General features: G+C 57.2%; 1 protein-coding gene across 1 annotated transcript; it reads left to right on the top strand.

Annotated features, from left to right (window-relative positions):
- Positions 1-831: 831 nt before the first annotated feature.
- MCM2 (minichromosome maintenance complex component 2) lies at positions 832-17507 on the top strand. Its single transcript, XM_025272455.2, has 16 exons — positions 832-1256; positions 1703-1932; positions 5383-5558; positions 5641-5898; positions 6019-6238; positions 6368-6575; positions 7961-8095; positions 8235-8426; positions 12610-12703; positions 13252-13502; positions 13606-13732; positions 14107-14219; positions 15035-15280; positions 16064-16246; positions 16395-16550; positions 16813-17507. Exons 1-16 carry the CDS (start codon positions 1251-1253, stop codon positions 16921-16923), a joined length of 2706 nt encoding a protein of 901 aa, XP_025128240.1. The 5' UTR covers positions 832-1250; the 3' UTR covers positions 16924-17507.
- Positions 17508-24467: the final 6960 nt, after the last annotated feature.

The raw sequence follows: 24467 nt of genomic DNA, 5'->3' as shown, positions 1-24467 counted from the left end.
GCGTCTTTTAATTTCATGGCTGCAGTCACCATCTGCAGTGATTTTGGAGCCCCCCAAAATAAAGTCTGTCACTGTTTCCATTGTTTCCCCATCTATTTGCCATGCAGTGATGCGACCAGATGCCATGATCTTCGTTTTTTGAATGTTGAGTTTTAAGCCAGCTTTTTCCACTGTTTCACTTTCATCAAGAGGCTCAGTCCATGGGGTTGTAAAGAGTTGGACACGACTGAGCGACTGAACTGAACTGAGCAATATCTAATACAGTGTAAATTCTATGCAAATAGGTATAAATACGCTGTAAAAACCATATAAATAGTTAAGTGGTATACATCAAAACCAAGCTTTGATTTTTGGAATTTTATTTTATTTTTTTTCTAACCACCCAGTTGGTTGAGTCCGCAGATTCGGAACTGACTGTAACTTTTTTAACTTGCCTCCATCCTCCTGCATCCCTGGCAGCCTAAAGGATTCTCCTAGAACCCAGGGGGCTGTCGACTGTCCGCAGGAAGTTCCAGTTCTCTAGAAGACTTGGTTGCCTTTCGTGAGCTGGAGTCTCCAACGTCGTCGTCTCGTCCCTTCCAGGACATCACAAGCGGTCTACCTGGAGCTAGGGAAGTGCTTGCAGATGCCAGGGCGCCCCGCTCTCCACGTCTCTGCGCGGGAGGCTCTTGCTACCTGGAACGCCCCCTTGCATCTCGTCTGCCTCCAGAGGGCACCCCAACCTCGTAGCCTCCTAGCACCCTTGCCTTTTCGGCGCTTGAAGCGTTCAGCCTGAACTTTCGGAGCAGTTGACATAATACAGTAAGACAGAGCCCTGAGCCTCCGTTGCCTCGTCTGTTAAATGGCCCCAGAGTGACCAAGCCGCGCAGCTGGCACGGGAGGTTGGTCTTCACTGCCTCCACCGGTTACAGCGTCTCAACGGGTCCCGCAGCTTCGAGCGCGGGCTGGGCGGGGCCTCGGGGCGTGCTGGGCGGGCTTCGGGCGGCCTGGGCGGGGCGTCGGGCCGCCTAGCCGAGCGACGGCTGGAAGAACTCGGTAGTCGACGTCGTGAGCCTCGGGCGGCCTGGGCGGGGCCGGACGGGGCCACGCCCTCGGCCCTCTCCCCGAGCGCCGGCCGGAAAGAACGTGGTCGCCGACGTCGTGACGTCGTGTCGTGTCAGCCGCTTCCCGGGCTCGCGCGGTCACGTGGGCCGCTTTTGGCGCGAAAACTGGTCGCGGCGGGCGGAGCAGGAGAGGAGCGCGGCGCGGAGATGGCGGTGAGCGCGGCGCGGGGCCCGGAGCCCCGGGGCCCGACGCCCCGGGGCCCGACTCTGCGCTCTGGTCGGGCGGGCCTGCCGGGCCGGCGGTCCCCCACCCCGTCGGCTCCCGGGCACCTCGGCCCGGCCGGCGCCTTCGGGCTCCCTTCCCCCGGCTGGTGTTCGTCAGCAACCGCGCCTCCGGCCCAAGTGCCGGACCCCTTCGGGGGCGGCCGCCCTCGCGTCCCGCCTCCCCTGGGAGCTCCCCCCCAGGGGTCCAGATGGGTGGGAAGCCGGGCCAGGGGCCGGGGCGGGCGGTCAGCCGGCCCAGGGGACGGCAGCAGGTGCAGAGGCGCAAGCCGGCGGGGTCCGAGGTGCGGGGGGACAGGCAGACGCCCCGAGTCGGGGGTGACGTGCCGGGGAGCGCAGTCGGCCCTCGCCCGCTCCAAGCCTGTCTCCTCTCTCAGGAATCCTCCGAGTCCACCCTGGCGTCCAGCCCGGGCCCGCGGCGGCGCGCCAACGAGCCCCTCACCTCCAGCCCCGGGCGGAGCAGCTCCCGGCGCACGGATGCCCTGACCTCCAGCCCTGGCCGGGACCTTCCTCCCTTTGAGGATGAGTCGGAGGGACTGCTGGGCACCGAGGGGCCCCTGGAGGAGGAGGAGGACGGAGAGGAGCTTATTGGAGATGGCATGGAGAGGTATGCAGTTCCAGGCCCCGTGCTCCACTGTTTACACAGGGAGTCCTTTCGGTGTCTGGCCTCCCTTGTTTGGGGTCCTGGAGAAGCAGATGCAGCGGAGCCTCCTTGCCTTTGTTCACATTTTGGTCCAGTGTCCAGGGGGAGACAGGTCTGTGGAGCCACAGCGTACATCCTTGTAACTTGCTCTGTCTACCTGACACCAGACCCTACCTAAGGCTGGGGGAAGCCCCAGCTCCATGAGATGTGCACCCCGGGGTGGGGTGGGGGGGGTGTCTCTAATCTGGGGCCACGTTGGGGATCCCAACTGGGAAGGTCAAGAAGCAGGCAGCCAAGTTTCTCTGCAACTTCAGACAGACTGGGGGTGGGGGTGTGTCTGATTAATCAAGGTTTAGATTCAGTTCAGCAAACAGTTACGGTGCCTAATGTATACCAGACTCTGGGTTCACCCTTAGTAATAAACATGCAAATGTACTCACAGTCATGGAGGCTTAATGCTCTGATCGCGGAGTAGAGCTCTGAGTGAGCCAGGCTGGGCCCCACTACTGTCTGACCGTGTTCACAGCCAGGACCCGGTCTGTACATTTGCCCCAGAATTGTCTGAACCCCCAGAGCCACATGGACATTCTGCTCTGGGGCCCTGTGGCTCTGACTCGGGGGTGCCACCCCACAGTCAGTGGGGCGAGCCCTGCAGGAGTGTCGCAGGGACTTTCTGGGGCACTGCGGACTATTTGCGCTGTTGCCGCAGAGTCCTGACAGATGGGCCTGGAGCAGCTTCCTTCCAGGCTCTGTGGGGCTGTGCGGGCAGGGCGTCCCTCCCTGACTGCGCTGCCTCTGCCCACCGCTCTCTGCTGCCCTGCCCTACCCGTGCCAGGGCTCTGATAGAGGTTAGAGGACCGGTTGGGCCCAGTTAGGTTTTGTGTTTTGTAGCTTTTTAAAACGCAGTGTTCTCAAGGTATGTTTTCTATAATATACAAGCTACGTCTTACAAGAATACAGTTCAGTGCTTCTGAGTAGACTTCTGAGTTGTGCAGACGTCAGCACAGTCCCGCTTCTCTGTCATCCCAGGAAGATCGCTTGTACCTGGTCCAGTACACCCATCCCCTCTCCCCGCTGCTGGGCAGCCGTAGCCTGCCCCTGTTCCTGTGGTCCGCCGTCTGACCATCTCTTACGTGTAGGGTCTGCGATTCACGTGTCCCGTGGTTTTCACATCCATCTGTGCTGGATCACGCGTCAGCACGTCAGTCCTTTTCCTGGCTGAGTAATATTCTACTTTATGGACAGGCCGCATTGTTTACCCATTCATAGGTTGGAAGACACTTGGGTTCTTTGAAAGTCTTAATAGTGCTGCTGTGAGATTTTTATGTGAATGTGTGTTTGAATTCTCTTGAAATGGAATTCCAGGTCCTAAGAACGGCATGGTTGGGTCCTGTGATAATTCTAATGTTAATTTTTTGAGGAGCCGCCAAACTGTTTTCCAAAGCAGTTGCATCATTTTGCCTTCCCACAGGTGGTGTATGCCGGTTAATTTTTGCACATTCTCGCCAACACCTGATGTTTTCTGGGTTTTGTTAATAGCCACCTTAATAGTCATGATGTGGTATCTTACTGTGGTCTTGATTTCCTTTTCTCCGATGATCTGTTCATGTGCGTGTTGGCCATCAGTGTATCTTTGGAAAATGTGTCTTCGAGTCTTTGCCCGTCGTTTAATTGGTTTGCTTGATTTCTTATTACTGGGTTGTAAAAAACTTATTCTGGATACAAGGCTTTTATCAGGTATGTGATTTGTAACTACTTTCTCAACCTGTGGCTTTTTAAGTTTTAAAAAATGGTTTTGTTTGAGATGCATAATTAATTTTAAATTTTGCTGAGATCGAATTTATCAACATTTTTTATGCAGACCCATTAGAATTTCACTGATGGCGTCTCACATAACGTGAAATCCGTAACACATCAGTTGTTGTTGTCATCCTTCAGTGGCTCAGCCGCGTCTGACTCTTCTCGACCCCATGGACTGAAGCACATCAGGCTTCCCTGTTCTTCACTATCTCCTGGAGTTTGCTCAAACTCATGTCTGCTGAGTTGGTGATGCCATCCAACCATCTCATCCTCTGTTGTCCCCTTGTCCTCCTGCCTTCTATATTTCCCAGCATCAGGGTCTTTTCTAATGAGTCTGCTCTTTGCATCAGGTGACCAGAGTATTGGAGTTTCAACATCAGTCCTTTCAATGAATATTCAGTGTTGATTTCCTTTAAGATTGACTGGTTGGATCTCCTTGCAGTCGAAGGGACTCTCAAGGGTCTTCTCCAACACCACAGTTCAAAAGCATCAATTCTTCGGTGCTCAGCCTTCTTTATGGTCCAACTCTCATATCCATACATGACTAGTGGAAAAACCGTAGCTTTGACTCAACGGACCTTTGTCAGCAAAGTAACGTTTCTGCTTTTTCATATGCTAAGTTTGTCATAGCTTTCCTCCCAAGGAGCAAGCATCAGACAGACAGGTACCTTTTCCTGGAGGACACTTCAGATTCTGGAACTGTCGGCCCAGAAATGAAGCTGGCTCTGGGTTTTGTTTCTGGCATCAGCATTATGGGATTATGTGTTTTGAGACTGTGGCTTGACAGAGTTTATGGCACAAAAAAAAGTTAAGAGCTGTTCCCCCATCACCACCTCCCCTGAGGGAAGGAGAAGTGGGAGGACTGCAGAGGGCCAGCGTGGAGTCAGAGCCAGCTGGGCCCCTGCCATGGATCGACTGCGACACCCAGCCATGTTGAGTGGCCGGTGGCAGGAGTTCCTTGAGCCTTCAGCTGGGTTTTCTCCTCTTTCTGATGGAGGGTATGTATGTCTCCCAGAATGCCAGGGAGGGCAGCTGCGTTAGCTCTTGAGGGTGGACATTGCTCCATCCAGTATCTGAGAAGTGGTCAGGTGGAAGGTCTCGTGGCCGGGAGGGTTGAGCTGCAGATGTGTTTGGGACAGGCTAGTTGGGCTGGTGTGGGTGGGCCTGCCAGGGTCCAGGGTTCTAGGCGAGGCTGCCAGAGGCTGTGCAGGAGGGGAGCTGGGTTGGTGCTCTGGAGGCCCTTCTGGCAAGAGGTTTGGTGGGTCCTCCGATTCCTTTTCCTTTGGGTGCTCAGAGCTCCCCTTTTCATGTGGAAGATGCACATGATGTAAGCTTTCCTGTCTCTGGCACTAAGGGTGAGGTCAGGGACATCAGGTCACTTGTGTGATGTGACCACCTCCAGCCGGTTCCCAGACCGACTTCTGCAGGACGTCTCCCCGATCACAGTGTCCTCAGCGTCTCTGTCTTTGAAGGCTGCACCCCATCGTGTGTGTGTCTGTGTGTGTGGGGGTAGGTGTGGGTGGGTGTGTGTGTGGGGGGGGGTCCCTGGGGGCCCAGATCCTGGTGCTGTTGTTGGGGGTTTGGGTGCCGACACCGCCTGTCCGGGCCCTGCAGGGACTACCGCGCCATCCCGGAGCTGGACGTCTATGAGGCCGAGGGCCTGGCCCTGGACGACGAGGACGTGGAGGAGCTGACGGCCAGTCAGAGGGAGGCGGCTGAGCGGGTCATGCGGCAGCGCGACCGGGAGGCGGGCCGTGGCCTGGGCCGCATGCGCCGCGGGCTCCTGTATGGTGGGTTTTCGGGGAGCCTGGGGCGGGAAGGGGGAAGGGGGAAGGAGCGCGGAGCAGGCCCTGAGTGCCTCCTGGCTCACAGACAGCGACGACGAGGAGGAGGAGCGCCCCAGCCGGAAGCGGCGGCAGGTGGAGCGGGCCACGGAGGACGGTGAGGAGGAGGACATGATCGAGAGCGTGGAGAACCTGGAGGACCTCAAGGGCCACTCGGTGCGGGAGTGGGTGAGCATGGCCGGCCCGCGGCTGGAGATCCACCACCGTTTCAAGAACTTCCTGCGCACCCACGTGGACGGCCGTGGGCACAACGTCTTCAAGGAGCGCATCAGCGACATGTGCAAAGGTGAGCCCGCCCTGCGGACGGACGGACGTGCTGGGGATGGGGCGGGAGTCAGGGCTCTGCCTGCAGGGTGGTCTCCCCCGCCCCTCCTGCTCAGCCTGCCCGCCCCGCCCCGCCCCCCAGAGAACCGTGAGAGCCTGGTGGTGAACTACGAGGACCTGGCGGCCCGGGAGCACGTGCTGGCCTACTTCCTGCCCGAGGCGCCCGCCGAGCTGCTGCAGATCTTCGACGAGGCGGCCCTGGAGGTGGTACTGGCCATGTACCCCAAGTACGACCGCATCGCCAGCCGCATCCACGTCCGCATCTCTCACCTGCCACTGGTGGAGGAGCTGCGCTCGCTCCGGTGAGCACCCCCCCCCCCCCCCCCCCCCCCCGGGTCTGCAAGGCGGGCCCTCTGACGCCCCTCCGCGCAGCGCCCCGACGCCCCGCCCCGCCCTGCCCTGACGAGACGCCCCGACCCGGCCTCCCGCAGGCAGCTGCACCTGAACCAGCTTATCCGCACGAGCGGCGTGGTGACCAGCTGCACAGGCGTCCTGCCCCAGCTCAGCATGGTCAAGTACAACTGCAACAAGTGTGGGTTTGTGCTGGGGCCCTTCTGCCAGTCCCAGAACCAGGAGGTGAAGCCGGGCTCCTGCCCCGAGTGCCAGTCAGCCGGCCCCTTTGAGGTCAACATGGAGGAGGTGAGTGCCAGCCAGCCCTCGAGGTGGTCCAGATGCTTCGTCTGAAACATCAGCGTTTACCGCTCTCTCGCAAATGGGAAGATCTGGAGAACTGCCCCTGCTGCCCCAGAGCCCTGCCCACAGCAAGGCCCGGGCCTGTCCTGACTCCCGGGGACCTGTCTGGCTGGCTTCGTGCAGGGTCACAATTACCCTGCAGGGAGACACGGCTATGCTGTCTGCAGGAGGCCCTGTTTGAAGGCTCTGGGCCTTAAGCACCTGGACACATAATGCTCGGCTTTGTCCATGTTGGGGGGCCATCACAACCTCTGTGTGGGGCGCACATCTCTCCACCATGTGCTGCCGTGTCAGGCTGACCCCTCACTGCTTCGCAAATCTGAGAAGCGCCCCAGTTGGAGCTGCCTTGCCAGGGAGTGCCTGGCAGCCCACCGCCAGAGTCTGACCTGTTCAAAGTTGAGTACGCCTTGACCTGGGGAGGGTGGCTGCAGGGCAGGGCTCCAGGTGAGCCCCTGCGTTTGCCCAGAGCCCCCCACCCCCGCCCCCATCTCGCTGGTCCCCCTCCCTCTATGCTAACCCCGTCACACATGTTGCTCTGGACGCCTGCTGCCCAGGAGCAGAGGTGTAGGCTCTGCGTGCAGGGACAGGAACTCGAGGAGGAGTGGTCCTCACACTGGAGTTTCCAGGGGGCCTGTTCGGTGCCCAGGGCGGGCGTGTGTTACTGGGTCTTCATCGCCCCGTGGGGGCAGGTGCTGTCGTCGGTCCTATTTGGTCGATGAAGTGACAGCAGGTTGTCCGGCTAGGAGGTGGCCCAGAGGGTTAGAACTCAGGCCTTTTGACCCAGAGCGTGTGCATTTAGCTGCCGTCACATAGCTCTTCTGGACGGTAAGGAGATGGGGCTGTTAGATGGCACGCACAGTGCTGCCCCGTGACTTTGAGAGCAGGCCCACCGCTGGTGTAACTCGCTTCCTGGGTGCTGGTTTGATGCTTTTCTCGTGACCTGACTTCCCCTGGCCAGACCTGCAGTGTTCACGCCCCACCCCATGGGGCACACGGGGAGCCTTGTCCGCCAGCATCACTCAGCTCAGGCCACAGAGCAGCCCGGCTCCCGCGGGTGCACACGCAGGGTGAGCTGCAGGGCCCGGAGCGGGCTCTGCGTCTGCAGAGGGAGGCGTCAAGAGGGTGGGCGGCTGGAGCAGAGGTGGGGTGGGGTGCCGGTGCCCGTGGCTCCCTGCCCTCTCTGGTCCTGTGTCTCCTCATCACCAGTGAGAGTAACAAGCTGCACGCCCCACCCGTGGCTGCGGTCCAGTCAGGTGACAAGAGCCGGTGCTCAGACCGCGGCCTCCGCCCCCAGGCAGGACGGCCCCTGAGACCGTGTCTGTCCTGTGCAGACTATCTACCAGAACTACCAGCGCATCCGGATTCAGGAGAGTCCCGGCAAAGTGGCAGCGGGCCGGCTGCCCCGCTCCAAGGACGCCATCCTCCTTGCGGACCTGGTGGACAGCTGCAAGCCAGGCGACGAGATTGTGAGTGCCCAGGGCCAAGGGAGCTGGTGTGGGTGCTGTGGCCGGGCAGCGGGCAGCTCTCTGTTGCTGGGCGGGGGCCCTGGGGAGGGGCAGGGTGGGGCCGGCCCCGGTTTGGCCCCTGACCTTTCGGCCTCCCTAGGAGCTGACCGGCATCTACCACAACAACTACGATGGGGCTCTCAACACCGCCAACGGCTTCCCGGTCTTTGCCACCGTCATCCTTGCCAACCACGTGGCCAAGAAGGACAACAAGGTGGCCGTGGGCGAGCTGACCGACGAGGACGTGAAGATGATCACCAGCCTCTCCAAGGACCAGCAGATCGGGGAGAAGGCAGGTGGAGGTGGGGGGGCGCTGCCACAGAGCCTAGGTGCCTGGGGTCGCACCCCAGCCACCGCAAGCCTCCGTCTTGGTTCCGGGTCTTGGAAGCTGGGCCCTCGGTTTGATTCCCATATCCACTGAGTCCACGTGCCTCGACGCGGGCTGCGCTCAGGGAAGAGCGACAGGCGGCCTCTCGGAGCCCGTGTTGCATCCAGAGGACAGGGGAGTGCTCGGGCTGGACCGGAAACGCGGGAGCAGGAAGAACTCAGCGGGGGTGGGGGGTTGTCCCCGATGTCACCCGCCTCCCTGTGGTCTGCCTCCTGGAAGAGCGCTCCTCAATGCGGGCTGTCATTTGCCCTTGAACGGCAGGCGTGTTTGCGGAGGCTGGGGAGACGGGGTTTACTGTCTAGAGGTGAAGATACAGGTGGTTTCTAAGCAGTGCAGGGCTGAGGAGTGCCCACCACCCCACCCCCCACTCCCCCTCTGAGGACCCGCGTGAGCACCCTCGCGGACAGTCCCATGTGGTTGCAGGCTCAGCCGCAGGGCGCGTGGTTCCTGTCCTTGAGTCCTGCCGGGTCTGCGCTTGGCCCCTCGGGTCCCCCTCCCCTGGCCTCCACCTGTTGTCCACTTGCTGTCCACCTGTTGCCGCACTGCCCGCTGTCCCCCGGACTGCTCTCTGCCCGCAGTGCAGGGCCCTACACCCAACCGGCCCCGTTATCCATCTGCTGAGATTGGGGCCCCCGGGGGATAGGACTCACAGGTCTGCCGGCGTTCTGGGTCAGGGGAGACACTCCGGGGCTACGCCTGGGCCCCCAGAGGGGAGTTGGATCTGGTCATCGCCCTCATGGGGCTCCTCCTTTACTGGGTCCCAGTAACACCTCCCGCCCCTCACCTCCTGCTCTGCTGGTCTGCAGACCTAGGCAGCTGGATTCCGAACAGGGTGGCGCCGAGGGTGCCTGATGCCCGGGCTCCTAGAAGTGCCCATCACCACCGAGCCCAGGAGGCTGCTCCCTCCCGCGTCCATCCGTCTGGGCTGGCCGCTGACGTTTCCGGGAAGAGTTGAACGGGAACTCGGTCCTGCCTGCTCCTTGCCCGTGATGCTCACAGAGCAAGGCCTTGGGCGGATGGGGTGACCCCCGCCATGTCTGCCCGTCTGAGCCCCATGGTGGGGTTGGTCAGCGCCGGCCTCGTGTCGAGCCTGCCGGCAGGGCAGGCATTCTCACCAGCCATTGGGAATGCCTCTGCAATTCTAGAGACAAGCTGAAGCAATTACAGGCAGGTCCAGAAGCAATCAGGCTCTTTGAACCACTCGGGCTGGAGTTTGCAGACGGCGACGGGGTGGGGTCAGCACGCCCGTGTGCTGCCGGGTTTTGGTGCGTGGTTTTCTCTTTCTTTAATGTTTGAATGAGTGACTCTTTGGAATTGGGAGATTTCATCTAAAAATGTGGGTGCCCAGGTTTAGACAGTCTGAGCCAGGCGCTCCGTATTGCTGGCGTGCTCCATGGCTGTTGCCCTGAGCTGGTTCTACCCCATCTCGCCACCTGCCGCGGTGGTTCCTCCCATCTGAGTCCCACCATCTGCCCGTGTTGGGTTTCGTGAGCTCGGCCACTGATGGGTGAGGCTTCTGAGAGAGGGGGCTCCTGCCTGATCTGGAGACCCTGGAGATGGATGGGGATGCAGAGCCGGAAGCTGGACTCAGGGTTGAGTTCCAGCATCGTGCTTCATGTGGCGGGGTGAGGAGCCCGACTGGGGCCGGGGCGGGGTCATGCCCAGCCCTGGAACCATCTGAAAGGTCAGTCCGTGGGCACATGGGGTGGCTGCAGCCGCCACCTCTCCGTCCGGCAGGCGGACGGGGCGCGAGGACCGTGCTTGGGGGGCAGGAGGATGAGCTCAGACGGCAAGGGCGCCGTCTGCATGGTGGGCGGCAGGCAGGGCCTGCAGGGTTCGGTGGGAGCAGAGGAGTCCGGGGTCGTCCCGCCCTGTGCTCAGCAGTAGGTGGCTCATTCCTCCCGTGACATGGAGGTCGAGAGGGTAAGTGGACTAACCCCAGGGAAGTGGGTGTCTCCCCTTGAGGTCTGGGTAGGCCCCAGGGAGCCTGCAGGCATGGCAGTGGGAAGCGGGCTGCTGCCCTCGGTCCCGCGGGAGACATCACCTCATCCTGCCGCATGCCTGGTGCCCAGACAGCGCCAGGCCGCGGTCTGGGCGGAGGGTCCTGGCCGGCAGTCCTGACCCCTTAGGACGTGTGGGCGGAAGAGCAGCCCAGGGTGACCGTCTCCTGACAGAGCTGGGGGCCTAGTCGGAGGCTCACTGAGTGCTCGGGAGTGAGCACTTTGCAGAGGGTGGGCTGTGTCGTGTTACTCATGATGTTGGGGGTTGCGTGAGGTGCCCATGTCACGGGGCTCACGCGGGGCGGGCGGGGGTCTCACCGGGCCAGCTGGCTTCCAGCCCTGCTCCCAGGGGCCGCCCTCTGCCCTCTCTGTGGGGCTCCCTTGTGTGGGAGTGTCTGTCGGGACGAATCTCAGGTCTTGAATCGGGTGTGGTGGTGTGAGGACCCCCGGGGCCCTTTGCTGGCGTGTCTGCTCCTGGAGGTCGGGGCTGGCCTGCTCCGTGCAGCGCCTCCTGGTGCCACCGATTCAGATCTGGCATGGCACCAGCACCTTGGTCAGTGAGTCTGTAAGAGGCTGTCTTCCCTGAGCCTGGGCCTGCCGCCGCCATCACACTAAAATCACCTAGCTGGTCCTGAGCATCGGCGCTCGATGGGCCCCGTGATTCCCTGGGGATCTTCCTCCTCTGAAGAGCTTCCTGTGGTCGGCGTCCCGGTGCGGTCGGCCCACGCGTGGGCACGGTCGAGTGTCTCCTGCCCTGCCCTGAGGTGCTCCTCCAGCCTATCTCTCGCTGCGGTTTTTCTATGGGAGGCCCGGGTCGTCTGTCCTCCGAGCTTCTGCAGCCCGGACGCTGCCAACCTTGTCCTGCATGAGCACGTTCCTGTCGCCTGCTTCTGTAAATCGTTGGAAGGCTTGGTCAGACGGGGCAGGTGTTTCTTGGGTGGGGGGCCGAGGTGGACCCCCTGGGGTAGGTGGTGCCTGCTCGTCTCTGTCGTGAGCAGCCCAGACACGCTTTTGCTGTGTGGGACCTTCACGGGGGCTGCGGGAGGCCTGGCCTCTAGCTCGGTTCCGCCCTTTCCCTGCTGGCGTCCTGTGCTCAGAGAAGCTTTTCTTCGTCAACTACCTGACTGCCTGGGGGGCTCCTGGCGGAAAAGCGAGGTGGTGCTCGTTTCCCTTTATTCACCAGTTTTCAGAGTAAAGAGTGTTCCCCTCACCCGAGCTTCAGGGTCAGTGCCGCTGTGGACCCAACGTTGCTGGGGTTTGGCCCCTTGGTGCCTTGTGTCCATGTCTTGCCAGTGACCTTGTTCACGTCGGCTCCTGGCTGGTGGCCATGGCCAGTCATCCGGGTGCATCCTCACTGTCCTGTTCTACACACTTCCTGCCCTGGACTTTGCGTCAGCGCTTCCCCCAGCGCACCCGTGGGAAGTGTGGTTCCCCTCTCGGTGGGGTGGCCCCAGGGAGACACAGGCCCCCAGGGCACTGCCCTGGACCCCATCCCCACTGCACGTAGGGCTGCCGCTCCCCGGGCCGGGTTTCGCAGTAGGTTTTAGGGGCGAGGACAGAACTAGCAGTAGGGCCGTGCTGTGAAGACGGACGTTGCCTCCGGAGTGATCACATGCAGCCAGGCGGGAGGCACTTGGGCAGGGCCGGGTCCTGTTCCCAGGAGGGTGCACCGGTCACCCGCGCACGGGATGGACCGCCGGCCCACACCCTGGTCCAGGGCTCAGATCCCAGCGCCCCCCTTCAGGGCACTTGAGGGTTCCCTCCCTGAGGTGGGTGCTAGTCAGCCGCCTGGTCTGAGCTGCGCTGGGTTCGTGGATGCTGTGGGTCTATAGGGCCCCCCTCACGGGGTGGGGCAGGAGGCCCAGGACGGAGGGGGTCATTTCTACCAGGAAGACGTCTCTGACGTCTCTGGTTGTATATTCAGGCTCACATGGATTTTGAGAGAGCCTTTCTCCCTGTTAACACACACACATCCAGGGAAGCCCTCTGGTTCTGTGACTCTGAAGGAGGCTCCGAGTCAGCAGGTGGGGGCACTCGTGAGGAGCCGGAGCACACGGGTGACCGTTCCCATCTCCCCTCACCCCCAGATCTTTGCCAGCATCGCTCCTTCCATCTACGGGCACGAGGACATCAAGCGAGGCCTGGCGCTGGCCCTGTTCGGAGGGGAGCCCAAGAACCCCGGTGAGCAGGGGCACGCCGTCCCGTGGGGAGATGTGAACGTGTGTCTGTCCCGTCCCCTTCTCGACCCACGAGGCCCCGCGGGCCACCTTGCCTCGGCGTGGGCCCTCCTGTAGGTCACAGGTCGGGGGTGGGCAGTGCGGGGGCAGACCCGTGCAGTCATTCATGTGGACAGCACGTGGGCTGACACGGAAAAGAGCACGGCAGCTTAAGCATGTTGCTCCTTACATGCGTGGTGCTGCCTGCCTGTGAGGGGCTGTCCAGCCTTGCCCTCCATGGGTGCACCCAGCACGGGCTCCTCCTCCCGAGTGACCGTGTCCTGGTCCGCACGGGCTGCGTCTAGCTGTCCTGGCGAGAGAGCTTGCACACAGCCTCCAAGGTTCACGTCACAAAGAGCATCTTGGCGCCCACCCCCTATCCCGGGGCCCCCGCTCCTCTGGGTTCTGTGCTCAGAGGGGAAAGGCGTCCTGGGTGTCCCACCTCTGTCCCGGAAGAAGCTCATGTCGGTGGTGCTGGGCTGGGGGGTCATCCTGAGCCCGTCCCCTCTGCAGGTGGCAAGCACAAGGTGCGAGGAGACATCAACGTGTTGCTGTGTGGGGACCCCGGCACGGCCAAGTCGCAGTTCCTCAAGTACGTGGAGAAGGTGTCCAGTCGGGCCATCTTCACCACCGGCCAGGGCGCCTCGGCTGTGGGCCTCACAGCGTATGTCCAGCGCCACCCAGTCAGCCGGGAGTGGACCCTGGAGGCTGGCGCCCTGGTGCTGGCTGACCGAGGAGTGTGCCTAATTGACGAATTTGACAAGGTGGGGCCCTGGGCCACGGAGGTGTGTGTGGGCCTGGGTGGGGAGCCCGGAGCCTCAGCTGAGTGAGCGGGCGTGTCATGAGCCCCGTTGGCCCTCCACGCAGATGAACGACCAGGACAGGACAAGCATCCATGAGGCCATGGAGCAGCAGAGCATCTCCATCTCCAAGGCCGGCATCGTCACCTCCCTCCAGGCCCGCTGCACCGTCATCGCTGCGGCCAACCCCATAGGTGGGAGCGCGACCCTGGGGGGGCCTGGACCCAGGGTCCTGCCACCCGTCCGAGGGACCCAGCCGTGGAAGGCGCGCCTCTCCCCCACACTGTGTGGGGGCAGGGTGGAAGGCCGGAGATGCCCCAGCCCTCGCGGAGCCACGCACTCGGTGGCCGGGAGGGGCACCTGCGTGTCCCATCGGGCGGGGCTGGCACCGGTCTCAGCCGGCATGTGACTGGGGCGCCATGGACCCTTGTAGACAGCCGGGGCAGACGCTGTGTCCGTCAACTCCCCTCCCGTCACTGTAGCCACGCGGGTTGGAAAGCCGCGTTTGGTCAAGGAGAAGAGGGCCCTGGGAGCAGGAGCCCTGACAGCAACCGCCTCTCTGTCCCAGGTGGCCGCTACGACCCCTCACTCACCTTCTCGGAGAACGTGGACCTCACCGAGCCCATCATCTCCCGCTTTGACGTCCTGTGTGTGGTCAGGGACACAGTGGACCCCGTGCAGGTACGCAGCCCGGGACCTGGGGCTGTGCACCGAGCTTGGGGGCCTCACGTGGGTCCCGGGGTGGTGGGGCGATGGGCTTGGAAGGGCCGCTCAACGGTCGTGTACTCTCCACGCTTGTTCTGAGTCCAGAGGTCCTCGATTTCTCTGCTTGGCCACCCCGTGCCCCAGTGTGGCCACGTTCCGCCACTGCCTCCTGAGTCCACTCGCTTCTCACTGCTCTGGCCCCACCCCAGCCCCTCCTCTGGCACGTGCCCTGCAGCCTTGGTGCTATGGCCCGGCCTCCACCCTCACAGCCACCCAGCTCCCCTGTCGGAAGCCAGCTGTCTGTGCAGACACGGGCGGGCCTGCCTCTGCTCAGCCTCCCCTCCTCGCTAGCAGGGAGCCCACCGTCCCACGGGGTCTCCCCCGCCCTCCTCTCCTGTACGCCCCCCTGACCTCTCCCTCCCCTCCCTCCTTGCTAGCAGGGAGCCCGCTGTTCCGCGGGGTCTCCGCCCCTCCTCTCCTGCATGCCCTCCTGACCTGCGTTCCCAGGTGTCGCGACCCGGGCTCTGCTGACCCCAGAAGGGTCCGGGCCTCGGGCTCCAGCCCACCCCTCTGCTTCTCTTCACCCTGTAGCTTAAACCCAACCCCACGTCCCCACCCCCACGCACCCACCCCAATCTCCTCTGCCCTCCTGGGGGTGCGCCCCACTCACTGTCCACCCTCCCCCTGCCCCGGAGTTTTGGGTCCGCAGTGGGCAGACACATTGTTGGAGGGCATTGGAGGGGATTCATGTTCTTGTACTGGCTCACCCTGTTCCTCCTCTGCCTTCTCAGGATGAGATGCTGGCCCGCTTCGTGGTCGGCAGCCACGTCAGACACCACCCCAGCAACAAGGAGGATGGGGGCTCGGGGGGCGCCCCGGAGCCCGCTATGCCCAACACCTACGGCGTGGAGCCCCTGCCTCAGGAGGTCCTGAGGAAGTACATCATCTACGCTAAGGAGAAGGTCCACCCGAAGCTCAACCAGATGGACCAGGACAAGGTGGCCAAGATGTACAGTGACCTGAGGAAGGAGTCCATGGTGAGGGCCCTGCAGCCCAGCCCCATCGTGAGGTAGTGGGCCCAGAGCTGGGGCAGGGAGGCCCGGAAGACGCAGAGCTCGCGCGGCCTCCCAGTCTGCTCACTCGTCAGTGCAGTCGCTCAGGCCTGTCTGACTCTCTGCGACCCCATGGGCTGCAGCATGCAAGGGTTCCCTGTCCATCACCAACTCCCAGAGTTTACCCAAACTCATGTCCATCGAGTCAGTGATGCCATCCAGCCATCTCATTCTCTGTTGTCCGCTTCTCCTGCCTTCAGTCTTTCCCAGCACCAGGGTCTTTTCCAGTGAGTCCGTTTGTTTAGACGGAACTTACATGCATATGCATTCTCCTCAATGTGGGGCTGGTTCTGGCTCGCTCCTGGTGGAGGGAGAATTTAAGGGCAGGTTGCTCCCTCACCCTCGGAGTTCCACAGCCACCTTCCTCCCCCCACCCCCCGCCACCTTGTCACTGGCGCCGGCCTTTGCAGGGGGATAGGGCGGGCTTCACAGGGGCAGTCTGTCCCCTCATGCTCACGGCACCTTGGGGCCCCTGGTGTCGGACAGAGACAGAGCACAGCAGCCCCAGGCGTGTGCGCTGTAGTGCCACAAGCTGGCGGACACAGGGGGCGTGAGCCTTTGCACTTCAGTGGGAGTGGCGGTGCCAGCGTACCTGGCTCAGGCGGGCATCCCGCTGTGGAGGGGTCAGCCAGGCCCTTGGCCATGCCAGCTTTGCGGCTCCTCCCGCCCTGGCTGCCCTACAGTGCCCTGACGCGGTCCCCCCTCCAGGCCACGGGCAGCATCCCCATCACCGTGCGGCACATCGAGTCCATGATCCGCATGGCCGAGGCCCATGCGCGCATGCACCTGCGGGACTACGTCATGGAGGACGACGTGAACATGGCCATCCGCGTGATGCTCGAGAGCTTCGTGGACACTCAGAAGTTCAGCGTCATGCGTGGCATGCGGAAGGTGGGCCCGGTCGTCTGGGGATGGGACACGGAGCTCGGGAGGCGGGGGCGCCTGGCTGTGGGGGCGGGGCTTGAGCTGCGTGGGTGGGGCATAGAGCAGGGAGGCGGGGCCTGAGCCCCTGCTGGAGGCTCACCTGCTGTCTTCTCAGACATTCGCCCGCTACCTGTCGTTCCGCCGGGACAACAATGAGCTGCTGCTGTTCATCTTGAAGCAGCTGGTGGCCGAGCAGGTGACATATCAGCGCAACCGCTTTGGGGCCCAGCAGGACACGATCGAGGTTCCCGAGAAGGACTTGGTGGACAAGGTACGAGCATGGTGGGGTGGTTGGAACGCGCGTGTCTCCCTCGTCCTGCTGAGGAGCCCGGCTGGGCCAGCTCGCAGCTTGTCTGAGTTCAGGGGTGTCGTCAGGCTGCAGTTCTGAGCCCAGTGCCCAGTTGCAGATTGTCCGGCGGCCACAGGCCTGTTCGCTCCTCCTGGTGATGGGGACGGAGCCCAGCTGGCTGCCCCTGCGAATGGGCCCTGGGAGCCCACGGTCCGCAGGGCTCACCCGACGCCCCCTCTCTCAGGCCCGGCAGATCAACATCCACAACCTGTCCGCCTTCTACGACAGCGAGCTCTTCCGCATGCACAAGTTCACCCACGACCTGAAGCGCAAGGTCATCCTGCAGCAGTTCTAGCGTCCAGGCTTCACTCTGCCCCGGGACCCAAAGCCAATGGGACTCCCAGGGTGGGGCTGGGCTCTGGCTCCCCCGCCAGCATACGCCCAGGTGTTTATTCTGCTCTGTCATCTGGGGGACTCATCTTCCAGGGCTGTGTTTTCAGCACCCGCCTCCCACCAGCGGCCCCCACCTGCAGGAGGTTTGCCTCACCTCCTTCGAGGTGCCTGTGTTCAGGACCTGGGGTGGAGGAGGGCGCTGTGCTGGGGCACTGAAGCTGTAAGGGTTTCACCGGAGTTGTTGGCCTCTTGGCCTGAGTTTCCAGACTTGCGGTGTTTTTCTGAACTGTGTCCCACGGGCTTGTCTTGGCTCCCGTGAGTAGAGACAGCCTGTGGACCAGCACAGCCTGGTGCCCTCTGGCATCCCCACAGCCTTAGCTTGTGGCAGTAGGGTGGGATGGGGTTTGGGGAGGGTCCCTGGAGCTGGGGCACTCCCTCCCCGTTGCTGTGGTTGTCTTTTCTGCCCGCCGCCTTCTCACACTGTTGTTTGTACATTAGTTCTTCTTTCTATGGTTTTAGTTTTTAATAAAGTCGAGTAAACCTAAATATTGGTGTCTTCAGTTTTCATGTGACAGCCCAGGCTTTCCTGCACTTCCCTCTGAGGTCCTCTGCTTCTGCCTCTGGCCTTCTGCAGGTGTGGATCAGGCCGACAGAGGGGTTTGCTTTGTGGGTGCGGGTCTCGGGAGTTTGGTTAGCACTTGTTGTCTGGGATCAAGGGACCTTGGGACAGCGCCCTCCTCCACCCCGGGTCCTGAACAGAAGCACCTCGAAGGCGGTGAGGCAGACCACCAGCTGCTGGCTGCAGGGAGCTTGAGTGTCCTTTGTGTGAACCAGCGAAGGGCACGTAGGCGTGTGCAGGCGGTGGGGGAAACGAAGGGAGACGAAACCTCTAGAGGGCCGAGGTCAGCTGGGGCCCAGACGGCTGCAGGAACACGGAGACGACAGGCCTGCCCCCTGCGCTGCGTCTCCTTGCATGTCAGGTGCCCCCGTTATAGGGTTCGCTGGTCTCTGCGCTACCAAGACAAAGATGCTAGCGCGTAAAACGACCAGACGCCACCAACCATGAAACAGCCCAGTTTAGAAACGCTGCTGCTGCTCAGTTACTTCAGTCGTGTCCGACTCCGACCCCATAGATGGCAGCCCACCAGGCTCTCCCGTCCCTGGGATTCTCCAGGCAAGAACACTGGAGCAGATTGCCATTTCCTTCTCCAATGCATGAAAATGAAAAGTGAAAGTGAAGTCGCTCAGTCGTGTCCGACTCTTAGCGACCCCATGGACTGCAGCCTTCCAGGCTCCTCCGTCCATGGGATTTTCCAGGCAAGAGTACTGGAGTGGGGTGCCGTTGCTTCTCTGTTGGGAAAGCGTAAATGTGCGTCTCGGGTTGAAGTTCGGTATTGGTGGTAACGCAGAGGTCGACCATGACCTTGGCCAGCAGCATCAGTGCAGCGTGAGTAGAGGTGTGTGTGTGGAAGGAAGTGGAAGCTGACAGGTGGGAACCTGAGAAGTCTGGTTCTGAAGCGGGGTGGGGCAGCTGGCAGGCCACATGGGATCAAGGGAAGCTTTTCCTTTGATATAGTTTAGGATTGAATAGTTAAAAGTTTTTATTCCTGCAATTTTGTTGTTTTTGAGTCACTAAGTCACGTGCGACTCTGCGATCCTATGGACTGCAGCACGCCAGGCTCCTCTGTCCTTCAGTATCTCCACGAGTTTGCTCATATTCGTGTCCACTGAGTCAGTGATGCCATCCAACCATCTCATCCTCTGCCGCCCTCTTGTGCCTACAGTCCTTCCTAGCAAGTTTATTAATGGGTTAATCTGAAATGTAGTTGTGACTGAAAAGATACTGGAAGATGTGATATCATGCAGGTAAAACTTTTAAATATACTGATACTGCATACATCTACATGGGTATTAAAGACAAATGTAAGATGTACACTTGTGGACACTTGTGTTATTTTAGGTAACAGGTTTATTGGGACATAGTTAAATAACATGATTTAAAATCTACAACTCAGTGGTCTTAGCACGTTCAGAATTATACAGCCATCGACCAGAATCAATTTTAGGACGTTTTAGTCCTCCCCCAAACCCACACCTGTTGAAATTGACTCTCCTTCCCTCCTCACCCCCACCCCCACCCTCAGCAACCACACATGTACTTTCTGTGTCTGAATTTCCCTTTTCTGGATGTTTCGCACACAAGGAATCCTGCACTAGCTGGTGTTCTGTGACGGCTTCTTTCACTTAGCCTAAGGTTTTTTAAGGTTCCTTCAGCATATGTCGGCGCTCCAGTTCTTACTACTGAGTAACATTCTATTTTAGGGAAGCTAGTGAGAGACAGGGAAGCCTGGGGTGCTGCAGCTCACGGGCTCTCAGTCAGCCACGACTGAGTGACTGAACACCACCACCACACCTTGTCCACGCGTCGGCTGATGAGCGCCTGCCTGTTGGGAATGCTGCTGTGAGCATCCCTGTAACGAGTTTCTGTGTGGACACACGTTTTCTCTCGGGTGTGTACCCGGAAGTGGAGTTGCGGGGTCATGGCGGCAGCTGTGTTTCGTCTGGAAGAGCCACAAGCCTGTCTTCTGCTGCAGCTGCAGCGTTGTGCCTTCCCACCAGTAGTCCATGAGGGCTCTGATTTGTTTCTCCATGTTCTGCACAAAACTGTCTTTTTGATGTTAGTCATCCTTAGTGCCTGTGGACTGGTTTCTTTCTTTTGGTTGCGCTGGGTCTTCATTGCTGCATGTGGGTTTTCTCCACTTGCAGAGAGCAGGGGCTCCTCTTTTTGCATGGTGCAAGCTTCTCATTGTGGTGGCTTCTCTTGTTTTCGAGCACAGGCCCTGGAGTGCGGCCCCATCATTGTGGTGCATGGACTTAGTTGCTCCACGGCACGTGGCATCTTCCCAGATCAGGGATCGAACCTGTACCCTGCGTGGTCAGGGTGATTCGTAACCACCGGACCAGCAGGGAAGTCTGAAGTGGTTTGTTACTGTGATTTTGCTTTTCATCCCCCTGATGGCTGATGGTGTTAAGCGTCTGTTCACGCTCATTGCCCATTCGCATGTCTTCTGTGCACTAGTGTCTGTGTGCATTTATGCCCATGTTTCATTAGGCAGTCTTTTTGCGTTATGAGTTCTTTATGTGGCCTAGACATAAGTCCTTTATCAGATTTAGGATTTCCAAGTATTTTTTCCCCATTCTGTGGGTTGTCTTCACTTCCTTGATGGTGTCCTTTGCAATGCCCTCCTCCAGGGGATCTTCCCAACCCAGGGATCAAACCTGCATTTCTTATGTCTCCTGCATTAGCAGGTGGGTTCTTTACCACTGGTGCCACTTGGGAAGCCCCCGATGGTGTCCTTTGACGCACAAAATGTTTTTCATTTCTCAGTCTCCTATATGTATTTTTCTTTTAAGGCTTGTGCTTTTGGTATCATCTGAAAAACTATTGCCTAAGCCATGGTCATGAATATATTCCCCCAGGGTTTGTTCTAGTAGAGTCAGAGTTTTCTCTCTTACATTTAGGTCTTTGATCTGTTTGGCGTACACTTTGTGTATGATGTTGGGGGTGGGGGGTCTACCTGTCATGCTTCTGGGTGTGCATGTCCACCTGTCCCAGCACTGTTTGTGGAAGAGACTGCTCTCTCTCCACGGATTGCCTTGGAACCCTGCCAGGTATATGGCCATAAATGGGAGGGTTTATTTCTGAACTCTCCATTTTATCCCAAGGATACTTTCACTTTGTTTTACTTTCTAAGATTGTTCCGGCTAACCTGGACCCCTTGAATTCCATATGATATTTGGAATCAGTTTATCAGTTTCTGCAAAGAAGCCAGCAAGAATTTTGATGAGGATTGCGTTGAATCCATAGATCACTTTGGGGATTGCTATTTTAACAATTTCAAGTCTTCTCATCCATGAGATGGGCTGTCCATCCACTTACACAGGTTTTATTTTATTATTATTTTTTTATACAGAATTTTATTTTTTTAATTTAAATTTATTTATTTTAATTAGAGGCTAATTACTTTACAATATTGTATTGGTTTTGTCATACATCAACATGAATCCGCCACGGGTCACAGGTTTTCTTTAATGTGTTTCAGCAATGTTTGTAGTTTTCAGAGAAGGTTTTGTACTTATTTTATAGACTTATTTCCAAGTATTTAATATACTTTTGATGGTCTTTTAAGTGGAATTTTCTTACTTCATTGCAATTTATATGTTCCTATTTCTGCTTTGCGACTTCATGGACTTCAGCCTGCCAGACTACTCTGTCCATGGAATTCTCCAGGCAAGAATACTGGAGTGGGTTGCCATTCCTACAACTTCAGAGGCTTAAAGTAACACAAACTTACTGTCTTAACAGTTTTGGAGGTCAGAAGTCTGAAATGGGTCTCACCAAGCTAAGATCAAAGTGTCAGCAGAGTTCTGGGTAGAAGTTCCTTTGCTTCCTCTTCCAGCTTCTAGAGGGTGCCTGCGTCCCTTCGCTCCTGGCCCCTTCTGCCGTTTTCAAAGCCAGAAACAGCATCACTGAACTCTGCTCTCATGGTCATGTTTTGTCTTGACTCTGACTCTCCTTCCTCCCTGTTTCCTTTGTGAGAAGCCTCGTGATGACCCTGAGTCCACCTCAGTGATCCAGCATCGTCTCCCTTCCCATGTCCTTAACTTAATGGCCCCTGCAGAGTCCCCATTCTCCCTGTGAGGGAATGTATTCACACGTGCTGGAGGTCAGAGACGTCCTAAGGGCCATGATTCTGCTTACCAGGCAGTGTGCAGAATACACTGACTTTTATATATTGATCTTACGTGCTGCTACCTTGGTGAACTTGTTCATTAGTTCTAACAGGTTTTTAGTGGATGAAAACTCAGCATTTTTTATGTGTAAGATTACATCATCTAAAATGGGCATAGCTTTCCTTCTTCCTTTCCACTCAGGATGCCTCTTATTTCATTTTCTTGCCTACCTGTCTGGCTAGAACCTCAGTGCTGTATGGAATAGAAGTGGCCACAGTGGACAGCCTTGTGTTGTTCCTGGTCATGGGGGAAAGCTTTCAGCCCCACCATTAGGCATGATGTTAGTGTCAGGGCTTTTGTAGATACTATTATCAGGTTGGGAAGGCTCCCTCCTATTCCTGGTTTCTGGAGGGTTTTTATCATGAAAGGGTACTGGATCATGTCAAATGCTTTTTCTGCAGCTATTGAAATGATTGTGTGCATTTTGGCCGTTTTTGATATGGTTATAACATTGATTGATTTTCAGATGTTAAAATGACCTTGTATTCCTGAGATACAAGCGAGATTCTCGCTGGCCATGGTATAAAACTTTTTTATACGTTGCTGGATTTGGTTTGCTATTAATAGTACTTAGTAGAGTGGTTTTGTGTCTATGTTCATAAGAGACAGTGGTCTATGGTTTTTTTTTTTTATTTCTTGTAATGTCTGTCTATATCTGATTTTGGTTTCAGGGTAATACTGGCATCATATAATGAGTTTGGAAGTGTTCCCTGCTGTTCTAATTTCTGAACAAGTTTATGAAGTGTTGGTATTTTCCTGTCAGTGTTTGGTGTTTATTTTTATGTAGATGTATATCTCAACCAGGACTTCCCTGTAGCTCAAACTGTAAAGAATCTGCCTGTGATGCAGGAGACTAGGGTTCAATCCCCGGGTCAGGAAGATCCTCTGGAGAAGGGAATAGCAATCCACTCCAGTATTCTTGCCTGGAGAATTCCATGGACAGACAAGCCTGGTGGGCTACAGTTCATGGGGTCACTAAGAGTTGGACCAACTGAGCAACTAAAACACACACACACACACATACACACACCTCTGTCACTTCCTTTATGCCTTTTGTGTTTGGTTGGTTGTTTGGTTAATATATGACTTATATTATTTGCCAATATTTAAAGCAGCTTTTTAAATGATTAGATTTGGTATTTCAGTTTAATTGCTATGTATGATGACCTGGGTTCCATCCCTGGGTTAGGAAGCTCCCCTGGAGAAGGGAAAGGCTACCCACTCTAGTATTCTGGCCTGGAGAATTCCATGGACTCTATAGTCCACGGGGTTGCAAAGAATTGGACACAATTGAGCCACTTTTACTTTTCATGGTGTAAAATATGGATCTAACTTTATATTTTCAAATATAATTGACATAGCACTGTTTATTGACTATCTTCTTACGAAGCTCCCTTCGTAATACATTTTCGCACATGCAGCAGTCTGTTCCTGAACTCTGTTTCATTTCATTGTTTATGCATATGTTACAGGTTCCTGAGAGAAATCTCACTGGCCGTGGTATAAAACTCTTTTATATGTTGCCGGATTTAGTTTGCTATTAATAGTACTTTGTAGAGTGGTTTTAATTACTATTGTAATTTGTATAAGTGTTTTGATAAAAGTCTCCTTGGCTCTTGCGTATTTTCTCTTCAACATACATCTTTACATCAGTTTGTCAAATTCCACAAAGCCTTCCACTAGGTGTTTTTATTGGCATTGCATTGAATTTGTTGTTTAATCTGGTTAATTGATGTCTTTACAACATGGAGTCGCCCCATCCAGCAGCAAGATGCCTTTCCCCCTTTCTTCTGGTGTTATGTGACGCTGCAGCATTCTCTTCACCTAGACTTTATATCTCTATTTGATTTATTCCTGCTTTTCAATAGCTGTGTTGTGAATGGGATCTTTTCCCCAACTATATCTTCTAATTGTTTATTGATATGTTAAAACATTAGATTTCCATGTTATTTTATACCCAGAAATCTTGCTGAAATCTTACTAGTTTTTGGTTAGTCTGTCAGTTATCTTGAATTTTGTTAGGTATAGTTGCAAATAATTGCCTTTCCAAATTTTTATCCTATTTTATTCCTTTATCATGCCTTATTGCATTGTCTCTTACAGAATATTCAATATTTATGGGGGTAATGATCATCCTTTTCTTGTTCCTCACTTAATGGGAATGCTTCTGATTTTTCTTCGTTAAGTATGATTGCTGTAGGTTTCTAGGAGACATCCTTTATTGAATTAAGGGAGTTTTCCTTCCTTGCTTCTGAAGGTTTTGTTTGTTCCTTGTATGAGGAGCAGAGGCTGCCTCACTGCATGCCGTTGGGAAGCACTGGCCCTGCTGCGAGCCGTGCAGGGCCTTAGTCTCCTGTGCGTGCTCAGTTGCTCTGTAGTGTCTGACTCTTTGCGACCCCTTGGACTGTAGCCCCCCAGGCTCTTCTGTCCATGGGATTTTCCTGACAAGCATACTGGAGTGGCTTGCCATTTCCTTCTCCAGGTGATCGATCTTCCAGACCCAGAGATCGAACCCATGTCTCTTGCATCTCCTGCATTGGCAGGGGAATTCTTTACCACTGAGCCACCAGGGAAGCCCAACATATTTAGTACATGCAGCCTTCACCTTGCTCATATTTCTTCATGAAAGTTGCATCTGCACTCCATAAGATTGGCTTAGGGCTTTTTAAATTGTTATTCCAACTTCATAAAGTCAATTGGGAAGCTTTGTAA

Source organism: Bubalus bubalis, chromosome 21 (assembly GCF_019923935.1).
Source record: "Bubalus bubalis isolate 160015118507 breed Murrah chromosome 21, NDDB_SH_1, whole genome shotgun sequence".
In the NCBI taxonomy this organism is placed as follows: domain Eukaryota; kingdom Metazoa; phylum Chordata; class Mammalia; order Artiodactyla; family Bovidae; genus Bubalus; species Bubalus bubalis.
This window is presented reverse-complemented; position numbering and strand designations above follow the sequence as displayed.

Excerpts from the sequence above, each read along its gene's own strand:
- MCM2 (XM_025272455.2), top strand. Across the intron at positions 14,220-15,034 it reads ACACAGTGGACCCCGTGCAG|GATGAGATGCTGGCCCGCTT; the intron begins GTACGCAGCCCG and ends CTGCCTTCTCAG. Across the intron at positions 15,281-16,063 it reads ACCTGAGGAAGGAGTCCATG|GCCACGGGCAGCATCCCCAT; the intron begins GTGAGGGCCCTG and ends TCCCCCCTCCAG.